General features: G+C 44.9%; 3 protein-coding genes across 4 annotated transcripts in view; 2 read left to right on the top strand and 1 right to left on the bottom strand.

The window, feature by feature from the left end:
- The first annotated feature begins 1,055 nt into the window (after positions 1-1,055).
- On the top strand, positions 1,056-3,423 carry mrpl24 (mitochondrial ribosomal protein L24). Of its 2 annotated transcripts, none has more exons than XM_047150525.1 (6): positions 1,056-1,224; positions 1,750-1,933; positions 2,401-2,496; positions 2,735-2,838; positions 2,938-3,068; positions 3,211-3,423. In XM_047150525.1, exons 2-6 carry the CDS (start codon positions 1,751-1,753, stop codon positions 3,345-3,347), a joined length of 651 nt encoding a protein of 216 aa, XP_047006481.1. In that variant the 5' UTR covers positions 1,056-1,224; position 1,750; the 3' UTR covers positions 3,348-3,423. The 2 variants fall into 2 exon arrangements, with proteins under 2 accessions (XP_047006481.1, XP_017310442.1); XM_017454953.2 differs by having other exon boundaries at positions 1,692-1,933.
- Positions 3,424-4,219: 796 nt separating this feature from the next.
- prcc (proline rich mitotic checkpoint control factor) lies at positions 4,220-8,914 on the top strand. Its single transcript, XM_017454930.3, has 7 exons — positions 4,220-4,905; positions 5,603-5,650; positions 5,870-6,352; positions 7,109-7,201; positions 8,078-8,224; positions 8,577-8,642; positions 8,763-8,914. The coding sequence occupies exons 1-7, from the start codon at positions 4,684-4,686 to the stop codon at positions 8,847-8,849; spliced, it is 1,146 nt and encodes a 381-aa protein (XP_017310419.1). The 5' UTR covers positions 4,220-4,683; the 3' UTR covers positions 8,850-8,914.
- A 1,423-nt stretch (positions 8,915-10,337) lies between these two features.
- The window catches only part of mrpl9 (mitochondrial ribosomal protein L9), a 6,077-nt gene continuing 3,305 nt past the window's right edge, over positions 10,338-13,109 (bottom strand). Inside the window, exons 3-7 of the mRNA XM_017454949.3 lie at positions 12,162-12,286; positions 11,686-11,739; positions 11,066-11,173; positions 10,855-10,938; positions 10,338-10,582 (exon numbers count right to left, since the gene is read on the bottom strand). Of these exons, the coding sequence (XP_017310438.1) occupies positions 10,457-10,582; positions 10,855-10,938; positions 11,066-11,173; positions 11,686-11,739; positions 12,162-12,286 (497 nt within the window). The 3' untranslated portion in view covers positions 10,338-10,456. The remainder of the gene's footprint in view (positions 10,583-10,854; positions 10,939-11,065; positions 11,174-11,685; positions 11,740-12,161; positions 12,287-13,109) is intronic.

The following is a 13,109-nucleotide window of genomic DNA, read 5'->3' as shown; positions in this document are numbered from 1 at the left end:
CATATGGAAATGTGAATGGTTTGGGTGGTGGTTGAATACTCAACAAGGTGTATTATATTATCTTAATAAAGAAATAAATGCATTGAATGATTAAATATAATAATAATACTCAACAAAATGTATTCGTATTATCATTACATGCTATTATAATAATAATTATTATTATAATTGTTATTCACAACTTTTTTAACTTATTAATAAATTAAGTATATAAGTAAGTAAGCGATTAAGCATTCTAACTTGCTTATGTATTTATGTACTTAATAAATAGTTAAGTACGAAGGCTTGAAGACTTTTATATTAAACTCACTTCCTGCATGCTTAAACACACACGCATAAAATATGGCAGGAACACTGGGACACAGTTGACACCGGACGGCACCTATATACCATACAAAAACAAGTAGGCATGAGTGTGAGGCAGGGCAGGAACCCAAAGGAAGAGATGATAATTATGCGTCTTAGAACAGGTCATGCTGGCTTAAATCTAGCATTAAACAGAATAGGAAAACACCCCACTGGACTCTGCACACACTGCAGTACACAAGAGACGGTGAAACACATTCTGTTAGACTGCAAAAGATATGAAGAGGAAAGAACTGAGCTAGAGATGCAGATTGGAAAACAAAACATGACACTAGAGAACTTGCTGGGGAAAACATCTGGGGAAATGCACCGCCCCCTAATGAACTATTTATAAAGAACTGGTATCAGTGAGAGAATTTAGTAATCTATAGTACGAATAACTAGTATATAGCTATTTATCTCTTTATTTTCTTTTATTTATGCAGTATTGTTTTGGTATTATTATTATTATTATTAGTTTTTTTTTCTATTTGATTTTAGTATTATTATTATTACTATTATTATTATTTATTTATTTATGTATTTTTGTTTTAACCATTATTATTGTTTTTTTTTTCCTGCCAAGCTACTGCCCACTCTCCAGTCCAGTAGGTGGCGGTAATGCACCTTTAGTGGTTTGAAAACCGCCATTAAGAAGAAGAAGAAGAAGCAGAAGCGCTGTATGCTTAAACCGGAAGTACAGTTTCCCCCCCACCTCGTGCGCATGCGTGGTGACGGTTGTCCCCGGGGCGTGCGCTTGACCGCGGTGTGTTTAGGTTTATAAGTGAATGTTTTGTACAGTGTATTATTGAATGATTTATCCCGAGGATTCTGTGTTATTGACTCTGCGAGCTGAGCGCTAGTGTTACTGAAGCACAGGTAAGAGGAGAGGGATATTTCACCGCGGTGTCTAACAGAACTGATGTTAGTGTGCAGTGACCAGGACACATGGAACAGAATAAAACAGCTGGGAGACCGAACTCATGTTCCTCATTATTCATATCTGCTCTCTAGAGGTTCAGCGACTAATAGTGATGATTATTATTATTATTATTATTATTATTGTTATTATTGTTATTATTGATGAGATTCAGGTCTGGCTGATAAAGCACCATCTGAAAAGTGGAACTAAAAAAAGCAGCTTTACAGAAATATATAAACACAGGGTACAGGTTTTATATATAGATATTACTTGATTTAATGCTATTAATATTAATAATGATTCACTTATGCACAATTATTAATAATATCTACATCAATAAACAAATCAGTGGACATTCTCTACAGAGGTGGAATCGTGTGTGTGTTTATATCCAACGTAAAACCTGTTTCTTTCCTTTCTTTAGACCTATCAGTGTGTGTGTGTGTGTGTGTGTGTGTGTGTGTGTGTGTGCGTGAGTGAAGTATGCGTCTGACGGCTCTGCTGTCCATGGCGGCGAAGGCTGCGTTTCCCCGTGATTATCGGTACGGGACGAACAGGCCGTGGACTGCAGCAGCGAGGAGACTCAACCCTCCGGGGAAGAGGAGGAGGAAGGTGTTCGTGGAGCCGATCGCCCCTGAGGACTGGCGCGTGTTCAAAGGGGACGTGGTAAGAAACACCTGTGTGTGTGTGTGTGTGTGTGTGTGTGTGTGTGTGTGTGTGAGTTCATCCTGTAAGACTGGTATACTGTGTGTGTTTTAAAGTTTGTACTACAGTAGAGATGATTCCGTTCATATCTAATACACCATGTAAGTAAACAAGCAGTGAATGTCTGTCTGTCATTCTTGGTCTGTCTGTCTGTTTGACTATCTTTCTTGACTGTCTCTCGTTCTGTCTTTCTTGTCTGTCTCTCTGTCTGTGTGTTATTCCGGATGTTAGTAACTTGAGGTTTTAACTTGCTGTAATTTTCAGTAGAATATTTTGACACATTTTGATGATTTTAAACTCCAAGCGTTTAGTGATAGAAGTCCAGTGCAACTGTTTTGAGCTTTAGCTCTATGTGTGTGTGTGTGTGTGTGTGTGTGTGTGTGTGTGTGTGTGTGTGTGTGTGTGTGTGTGTGCGTCTGTGTCTGCAGGTGGAGATCCTCTCAGGTAAAGATAAAGGGAAGCAGGGGAAAGTCACTCAGGTGTTCCGCCACCGTAACTGGGTCATCATCGAGGGACTCAACACGGTAAACTCTACACACACTCACACACACTCACACACACTCACACACACACACACACACACACACACACACACACACACTCTCTGAATGTTTATGTTCAGTTTGATTTTGTTTAAATGTTTAAATGTATAAGTAACGTGTACAGAGCGAGTGTGTGACTGGTTTATTCCCTTGGCCTCCTCCTCTTCTTCCTCCTCCTCCTGCTCTTCCTCCTCTTCCTCCTCTTCCTCCTCCTCCTCAGCACCACAGGTACATCGGCAGGTCCGGAGACTACAGAGGGACGTACATCGTGAGTGAAGCTCCTGTGCTGCTGAAGGACGTGTCCCTGGTCGACCCCACAGACAGGTCCTCCACTCGGCACTGCTGCGTCCTCACCCTCAGCATCGTCACCTGCGTTATCCACACCGCTTACTTTTATCTCTTCTTTTACATTTCTAACGACAGGAAGCCCACGGAGACGGACTGGAGGTTCACAGAGGAGGGAGAGAAGGTCCGGGTTTCCCTCAGGACGGGACGGATCATCCCCAAACCCGTCTTTCAGAGGAGGGACGGCATCATACCACAGCAGTGGAAAGGTGGGTGAGGATGGGAATAAGATTTAGGAGGTGGAGTTTACACCTTGCGACTTCCAGAACATTAAATGTAACGGTAAAAAGATAAAAGTATGATGTGTGTGTGTGTGTGTGTGTGTGTGTGTGTGTGTGTGTGTGGTTACAGATGGACCGAAGGACACATCTCCTGAGGACGCTCTGGAGAAAACCTACATTCCGTCACTGAAGACTCTGGAGGAGGAAGTGATGGAGAAAATGAACATCCAGGAACCGAGAAGACCCCGAAGAAGCTTCTGGTACTGAGACACAGGAGAGAGGAGAGCGGATGTTCTTTAAGCTGTAATGACAACGTGGATCTGCAATAAACGTGTTTATCGAACGGTGTCCTTTCCTGTAACGCTGCTAGTAACACCATGAACACAGAGGCCGGCGTCCTGCGTCCTGCGTCCTGCGTCTGTCCCTTACTCCCGAGCTCAGTTTCGAGTTAGGAGCTGACCGGTTTTAAAGGGTCACACAGATGTATGGAAAATGTTCTTTTAAAACCTTTTTACCTTCATTTTAAAAAATATTTCCAGTACAATTTCCAGTAAATTCTGCGTTTACAGAGAAAGCTGCATAAACAAAAATGATCGAAATACTATGAAGTAAAAATGATTGTATGGTTATGTTTAAAGTAAATATTGCAGATTATACATAAAGGAACATGTCCTGCTTTGAAAGAGAAAGAAAACTTAAATAATTAAATTTCATTTAGTATGATTTCTAGAGGAAATAGAATTGCATTCTATACTCATTAGCACTTTTTTAATTTCAATATTCATGCATTTCCTTATTGCCACAAATATTTTTCACAATTATTGGCACAATATATGATTCGCTCCACATATTTTTCGGTGATGTATTTTTTAATTGCCTTCTTTTATGTATTTATTTAAATACTCAAGTTATTCCAAAACGGACCGGAAACAGATTAACGTGTAGAATCTGACAGAAAGTCACGAGAAGGAAGATTTCGAAAAGTTTTGGGGGAAATGCTCCATGGTGTGAACCTGATGGCGTTCTGTAATTATATTTATTCACGTGTGTTATTGTGTTTATTTTTCTGTGTGTGTGTCTGTCTGTGAGAGAGAGAGAGAGTGTGTGTCTGTCTGTCTGTCTGTCTGTCTGTCTGTGAGAGCGCGTGTGTGTGTGTGTGTGTGTGTGTGCGCGCGCGCCCTCTTCACTGTAACTCACCCTGCAATTCCTCCTCCCTACCATGTGGTGGAGTGAGCGCGCAGATCGTAGATTCGTAACCGGAAGTAAAATAAGGCAGCGCTGCTAGTTAACAGGAGAAGAAGAACGGGATTTGTTTATGGCTATATTAGCTGTTACCTAGCTACGACTTTCAATAAAAAAGGGAATACATAGACAAATAATTTGTTAAAGTAATCAATATTAACGTGTTTAGATTATTATCGGTTAGACAGAATGATGCAACGGCGGAACATATCGTTTACGGAGATGAAATTTGAACAGATAGTCGGATAGCTTAGCATCAGGGTTAGCTAGCTGCGCCGGACAGAGCGGCTGATTAAGAGCGGTTTATAAACTAAAGCGCTGATTAGTGAGTGAGCTGTGAGTGTATGAGACCGGGCGGAACATGTCTTTAGTGGCCTACGACAGCAGCGACGACAGTGAGCGCGACGATCCGAGCCCAGAGCCACGCAGCTCGGCTAAACCCGGCGGGTTGTTCACCTCTCTGCCCGCGCCCAAGCGCTCAGAGCCCGCAGTGGAGAACCAGAAGCCCGGGCCGGAGCTGCTCAGAGCCAAGAAGCGCTCAGAACCGGTCAGGATCAACGTTCCGGAGATCCGAGCGGATAGCGTGAGTTACACACACACACACACACACACACACACACGCGATTATTAATGAGTTTTTTCCCAGCCCTGGTCCTGGAGTCTTCCTCTGCTGTAACTCCAGGAACCTGCACTTTGTCCAGTTGAATATTTTCCTCCATCACCACAACTAACCTGATCCTCTGGGCCTCCTTCCTTAGGAATGCTTCAACACTACTCCCATTTTTAATCTGAGCTTGCTACTCATCTCATGCTGACACGGTCCACAACATCTGCACTGATGTTCTGCAGATGTGAAAGCGAAAGCGTTGTGTTTCAGGTGTCCTGCTGTTTCCCATCGTGATCCCGGAGTTTTAGTGCTTGTACTCAGAACCTGAAAACATGGCTTACGAACACCTACCACGGGTTATCTTTCTCCATAAATAAAGATGTTTTATTGTCTGTGTTTATTTTCAGTGAACCCTTCAGGGGAGGGAATGTCCTCAGATCAGCGGGAACATTGTAGAAACGTACAGACGTGTTGATGTCGGGAGCAGAACGTGTTCGTTTAAAGGAACGATGACGAGTGTGTTTACAGAGCTGCTGCTGGGATTGTGATAACTTTTTAATGAGTTAAAAAGGAACATGCGTGCGAGCCTGCGCGAAATAAAACTCCAGTGACGAGGAAACAGAGAATACTGTAACTCTAACTCGTTTGTTTGTTTGTTTGTTTGTTTTCACAGTCAGACGAGGATGAAGACGAACCTGTGAGAAAGAAAGTGGGATCTCAGGTGAGTTATTTGTAGATTAAAGGTTCGAGAATAACCTTTACGGGGGTTTTTGTGTCCGAATCCAGCACATGTTCTTTCCCGTGATAATGGTATTTTGTGTTAAATATTGAGATATTTTGTAGAAATGATTTATCAGCACATCCCTACGCTGTAGAGTGCTGCTCCGGTCTTTTGTAAACTCGATATTAATAACCGATCTGATTTTATTTTCTGCTTCAGGGCGGCGCTCTGTCGTCTCTCCTCCCCCAACCCAAACACCTGAGTGTGAAGGAGACACAGCGCCCCCTGGTGCCTCACACCCTCACCAAACGCCCCGCCCCCGCCGCTCACGCCAAAGGGACCAAGCCTGCGTCTCAGGGTGTGTCCGGGACGAGTCCGTCTCCGTCGGCCATTAAAGCGGCGGCCAAGTCGGCGTCGCTGCAGTTCGCTCGGCAGATCGCAGCAGACGAGGAGGGAAGCGACGATGAGCTCGCCCCTGAGAATTACTTCTCCCTGTCAGAAAGCTCATCGGAACCGGTGGCCGCGGCGTCGTATCCCGACCCTCAGCCGTACGCTCCGTCGCTCCAGCCTTCTCCCCTCAACTCCGAGGACGCTCCGCTCGACTTCAGCTCCGGCGCAGAGTCCCAGCCGAGGCCAGCGTGGGTCGCTCAGGAGTACCACACCGCCGATTATCAACCAGACGACCATAAACCCAGCGCTCAGGTACACACACACACACACACACACACACACACACACACACACACTCCCTCAACAGAAGAGTGATAAGACAGGAAATAGACACGAGTTTCAAGTTTCTGTTTGTCTAAGATTGTCTGTAAGCTCGCTAAACCCAGGAGGATGTCCGGAAAATCCACTTTTCCACGGTCTGCGCCCTACGCGCGTCCTTCACCAGTGTCTCTATGGCCTTTATAACGTCCACAAAAGCCGCACAAGCGCTAGTGTGTCCCCGTGAGACTCCTTCTGACCTTTCTCAGTTGTCCGAGGTCGTGTGAAGGTTGTGGGTCGGGTGTGCGGAGTCTGAGCGAGGCTTGAAAAAACGCTTTGTCGTGAAAAGCCGCTCGTCTGTGTGACAGCAGCGGTGCTGGAAATGAAATCGCTCGTTATTAAGCAACATCTTAAAGCCGTGCTCAGGGAAAGATCGGCCTCGTGCAAGAAACCTACCGGAACGTAGCTGGAGTTTAAACGCTCCTGGGTCTGTAGTGCAGAACAGGACCTCTCCAGGTCCTCGGAAGGGTCCGGAGTTTGCAGTTACGATGTCGGCGTTCTGACAGGAAGCTTGTGAGCGCGAATCCCAGCCCCCCCCGAGCTGCCGCTGTGGGGCCCCTGAGCAAGGCCCCTAACCCTCACCTGCCGGAGGGAATGAGTGAGATGAGTGAAGAGGCTCTGGATCAGTGAAGGTAAATCTGCAGATTCAGAATAAACTGGTTCTCCACGCTGTTTGTGTGTTCTCGACAGGACTATTACAGCGAGGGGTTCTATCCGGAGCAGAACTCCGGGCTCGGGGAACAGGAAGAAGCAGAATCCTCCACCCTGTTCAACGACGAAGCAGTGAGTCTCTCAATACAGTCCCGCTCGTGTCCCTGCAGGGGCTCAGGAGACGCAGCAGCCGCATAGAGATGATCACAGCAAACCCTGTGATCTCTCTCTCTCTCTCTCTCTCTCTCTCTCTCTCTCTCTCTCTGTCTCTATCTCTCTCTCTCTCTATCTCTCTCTATCTCTCTATCTCTCTCTATCTCTCTCTCTCTCTCTCTCTCTATCTCTCTCTATCTCTCTCTCTCTCTCTCTCTCTCTCTATCTCTCTCTCTCTCTCTCTCTCTATCTCTCTCTCTCTCTATCTCTCTCTCTCTCTCTCTCTCTATCTCTCTATCTCTCTATCTCTCTCTCTATCTCTCTCTCTCTCTATCTCTCTCTGTCTCTCTCTCTCTGTCACTCTCTCACACACACACACTGCTTTTTGTATCGATGTGTAAAATCTGACGGTTCTGTTTATCATTTACATTTTTTATTATTTTTCCTCTTGCACTGTATATAAAGTTGTGTTTAGTGTTTAGTTGTGATGATGATAAACATTTATCTAAATAAAAATAAAACAGGAAATAATGTTTTTTTAATGCATTTGCTTATAGAAGTGTGATGGAGAGATGAGGGATGTGTGTTATGCAGTGTGTTCTGTAAACATGTTTATAAAATGGAACTTTTTATTTTTTATAAAACGTACGAATTAAGAAAAAAAAACAGGATCTTAAACTTGGATGTAATTAGATTTTAGTGTGTGTGAGCAGTGTGTGTATGTGTGTGAGCAGTGTGAGTGTGTGTGTGAGCAGTGTGAGTGTGTGTGTGAGCAGTGTGTGTGAGCAGTGTGTGAGTGTGTGTGTGTGTGTGTGTGTGCGTGTGTTTATGCGTGTGTTTTGTGACCGTCCCCAGTTCCGCAGGCTGCAGGGTAAACAGAACCGAGGGAAAGAAGAGATCAAGTTCCTGGAGATTAAAGGAGACGATCAGCTCAGCGGTCATCAGCAGTGGATGATGAAGAACATGACGACGGAGACGGAGCCGCGCAGGTCCTTCAGTAAGGTCGGTCCTCACCGCTCACTGCTTATTCATTACATCAAACTAAACCAACGTTCATCTCAGTATTTACTGGTTATTATTATTGTAATCGGCTCTTCTTTAGAGTGTTTTATCTTTTGAAGCATTTCCTGACCTCCTCCTCTGCACGGTAAGGAGCGTGCTGATACGATGCACTCTGTTCTCTGAAGACGCTTCCAGTAGAAGCCCTCAGGAGAGCACGAGTGGAGTCGCGCTGTAGACCCGAGTGTAAAGGCACCCGGACGCTTTTATAGAAATGAGGACGGAAGAAGTGATTCCGTTCGGAGTGAGAAATAAATATGATGAGGTTTACTTTCAGGATGTTTTCTTTCAATAGAAAAAAGGAGATCAGCCGACGGGGCAGCAGAGACGCAAACACCAGATCACCTACCTGATCCACCAAGTGAGTGATTCATCCGTCTGTCTCTCTCTCTGTCTGTCTGTGCATCTATCTGCCGATCTACTTATCCATTTATTAATTCATGCACTGTGTGTGAATATACATGATGTTTGTGTTTATCAGGCCAAGGAGCGAGAGTTGGAGCTGAAGAACAGCTGGTCTGATAACAAACTCAGTCGCAGACAAACTCAGGCCAAATACGGCTTCTAGAGATCTGTACAGCCTCTCCCTCTCTCTCTCTTCCTCTATCTCTCTGTCTCTCCCTCTCTCTCTCTTCCTCTGTCTCTCTCTCTCTCTCCCCCTCTCTGTCTCTCCCCCTCTCTCCCTCTCTGTCTCTCCCCCTCTCTCCCTCTCGGTGTGCGTCAGTCTCTTTACTTGTTGTATTTGTGTGTGGATGAGATGATTGAGCACTGATTAATGAAAACTGTCAATATCACTTTGTGTAAAATGAGATGGAACCTGAAACATCCGGCTGGTGTGTGTGTGTGTGTGTGTGTGTGCGCGCGTGCGCGTGTGTGTGTTCTTTACCTAAAGACTCAAATATACCAGAAGTTGACCATGCCCGTTTACTCGGTTCTCCTCGAGCCCGAGTCAGGCTAAGCCCGGTTCCCGGAGCCCGTGCTGCTCCGAGTGTACTGTAGTGAAGGGGTAATGTAGCGTGCGGCCTCCAGTTTAGCGTAGTGCATCACATCCGCACACGGAACTCCTCACACACCTCTAATGTACAAGCTCCACTTTCAGACTTCAGAACACGCCCCAAACTACCGGTTTGGAGCGACGCCACATGGGCACATTTAATGCCCCGTGCTAAACTGGCGGCTATACACTTCCTTGATCTGTTAGCTACGTTAGCATGATAGCTCCGAGGAAGGAGGTGTGGAGTAAATGCACCGTGTGGACGTGTCATCTTCATCAGCTCCTGTTTGAGCAAGTAGGCAACAAATCTGTGAACTGCATGAACAGTGTGTGAGAGTGTGTGTGTGTGTGTGTGTGTGTGTGTGTGCAGTAACTCAGTAATACTCTGTATAGCAGCAGTTTTTTTTTTTTTTAATGTGAAGTAACGAAGTACAATAAAGAGATTGTGTGAAAGATATAAAGAGGGCTTCAGGTTTTTTTTTCTGAGGAACAAGTCCATATAAGGACTTCCTGTTCTCTTCTCTGTATGCAGTATGATCTCGTCACCTCATCCTGTATTCCTGAATGTATAAAAACCCGGACTCACTGGAGTCTACAAGAAGCCAGTAATGAACTGTGTGTGTGTGTGTGTGTGTGTGAGAGAGAGAGAGAGAGAGAGTAAAATGAGTGATGGTAGAGTAATATAATTGTTACAGCTGCAGTTCTGGAAAATTAATCAACACTTTCTAACCAATCAGAATCTGAGGTGTAAATAAAGCGCGTCTCCATTAAGGTTACCCGTACGAGTTATATAAATCACGGACAGGCAGCGGAGTTGAAGCGTTCCGTCAAAATAAAACCTTCAGTAGAAACGGAGCTGAAGTTAAGTCTCTAGTTAGCGAGAGCCCCGCCCTCATAACGAACACTGTTAGACGCTCGGAACACTTCACACACGTGTGCGTGTGTTTACGTTCACGGTTACGAACAACGTCCCGATCGGAGGAAATTCCCAGACGAGCGGGTTTGGGAGATGGGGAACGCCGACGCGCCGCGTTCCTGTCGTACGAACAGCGCAGACCTGTACACTTTTAGCCGAACTTTTATTTCAATAAATCACAGACAGCAGAAAGAAAGAAAGAAAACACTAGATTCAGTAGAACGGATGTGAAAGTAGGCGAGACGTCCGACTGCGACTCGGAGCTTTATTCCACGTCGGTTTCCGCTTTCGTCTCCATCGCTGCTGCGTCGAGGTTCATGAGCTGCTTCTTCTTCGGATCAACGTACGGGCCTACAGAGAGGGGGACTCGCACCGTGTCCAAGCCGTTCACCTGCACACACACACACACACATCAGGAGATCATCACAACTATACACACACACACACACACACTAGACTGTAAAGAAAAACTGACTGGAATCAGAAACTCGGGTCATCAACAGTCTATAATACAGACACGTCGACACACACTCCCAACTTTGTGCAAGATTAATGTGTGTGTGTGTGTGTAAGTTAGTCTAACCTCCTCAGTTGATGAGAGTAATAATGATTAATAAATAAGAATGAACACAGAATCCACTGGGTTTAGATGAAACTCCTCACCGTGACCTCACACCAGAAATCTCCAAACCGTGTGATCGGCTCGTCCGGCAACGTCAGAGCATGCGGAGGGACGACCACGCCCAGCTACACACACACACACACAGACACACACACACAGAGCATTCATCATTATAACTAACAGCTTTACCGAGAACACGGGATTTAATCTGAACAACAGTCAGCGTTTCACAGAAAACAAACACTTTCTCACTTTTCTTAAAAAATTCCTGCAAACGATTTCCTCCGTGAGGAGAAACTGCTGCTGGGCGTCCGGCGGGATTCCCACCTCCACTGCGGCCTTCTTCAGGAACTCCACCGTCTGGAAACAGAACATTCTCCTCACGTTCATTACCAAGCTGGAATGTGAACTAACACTAATATTATATATACATTAAAGTTAAGATTTTGTTTCTGAGACAGTGGTTATAATATAAAATCGATAAACATAAATAAATAAAGCACATGAATTGATTTATTTCTAAATCCAAATGTTTTTTTAAAAAAATGTTTACATAAAAAACCACTAGCAGTGAAGCTTCTTTCTGAATTTAGAAGATGCTCCGACACGAGGAACTCAGTTTATTTAGGACATTTGAGAAAATAATACTTTAATAACAGATATATAAAATATTTAAATCATTTGTAAATATAAATTTGAATTTGTTTAATAGGACAATTCTTTTTTTTTTTTTAATTCTGAACACTTTGGGACTTCACTGTGTGACTGCTAGGATTTACTCTGTGGCGTTAATCACCTGTGTGACAGGAAACATTTACAGATATCTGTGTGTGTGTGTGTGTGTGTGTGTGTGTGTGTGTGTGTGGACTTACGAGCTGTCCTGTCCTTGTCTGGATTCTGTCCTCTTTCTTTCCCTCTCGCAGTAACTGATGGAGAGAGAGAGAGAGAGAGAGAGAGAGAGAGTTAATAGCTCATTATAATCACATTACGTACCGAAATAACTATAAACACCCACACGCTGATAATCAGGTTTGAGATCCATCACCATGGTAACGATTTATATATGATTTATATATGACAGCACAGAAATCATGCTGATATTGTGGATTTTGCGTTTTAGAGTCAGAATTGCAGTCTGGAGGTCAGACTGGAGGTCAGTCTGGAGGTCAGACTGGAGGTCAGACTGGAGGAAGCTGTGGATTAAAACCTGAGCTCAGGATTGGGGTTAATGTGAATGTTTCTCAGTCCGTAACTGGAAAGGAGAAAAAGCCCTAAATATCAGCACATGATGTTATATATAAATATAATATAAATATAATATAATATGAAATAATATACAATATCTTACGCGTCTCTCCTCAGTGAACATCTCCTTGTTCTCAGGTGAAGGATAAACAGCCAGACCTTCAGCCAGAAGCTTGTTCCGTCCCACAGACTTCTTCACAAACACCGTGTCTCCTCGACCGCCGAGCTCTGCGTTCAACACACACTGTTACACACCCGCACAGCCCACTGCACACCATCACACACCACTACATCCCACTACACACCATCACACACCACTACATCCCACTGCACACCATCACATACCACTACATCCCACTACACACCATCACACACCACTACATCCCACTACACACCATCACACACCACTACATCCCACTACACACCATCACACACCCCATCACAAACCACTACACACCATCACACACCACTACATCCCACTACACACCATCACACACACCATCACAAACCACTACACACCATCACACACCACTACATCCCACTGCACACCGTCACACACCACTACATCCCACTACACACGATCACACACCCCATCACAAACCACTACACACCATCACACACCACTACATCCCACTACACACCATCACACACCACTACATCCCACTACACACCATCACACACCACTACATCCCACTACACACCATCACACACCCCATCACAAACCACTACACACCATCACACACCACTACATCCCACTACACACCATCACACACACCATCACAAACCACTACACACCATCACACACCACTACATCCCACTGCACACCATCACACACCACTACATCCCACTACACACGATCACACACCCCATCACAAACCACTACACACCATCACACACCACTACATCCCACTACACACCATCACACACCCCATCACAAACCACTACACACCATCACACACCACTACATCCCACTACACACCATCACACACCCCATCACAAACCACTACACACCATCACACACCACTACATCCCACTACACACCATCACACCC

The sequence above is a fragment of the Ictalurus punctatus genome, chromosome 24 (genome assembly GCF_001660625.3).
Source record: "Ictalurus punctatus breed USDA103 chromosome 24, Coco_2.0, whole genome shotgun sequence".
NCBI lineage: Eukaryota > Metazoa > Chordata > Actinopteri > Siluriformes > Ictaluridae > Ictalurus > Ictalurus punctatus.
This window is presented reverse-complemented; position numbering and strand designations above follow the sequence as displayed.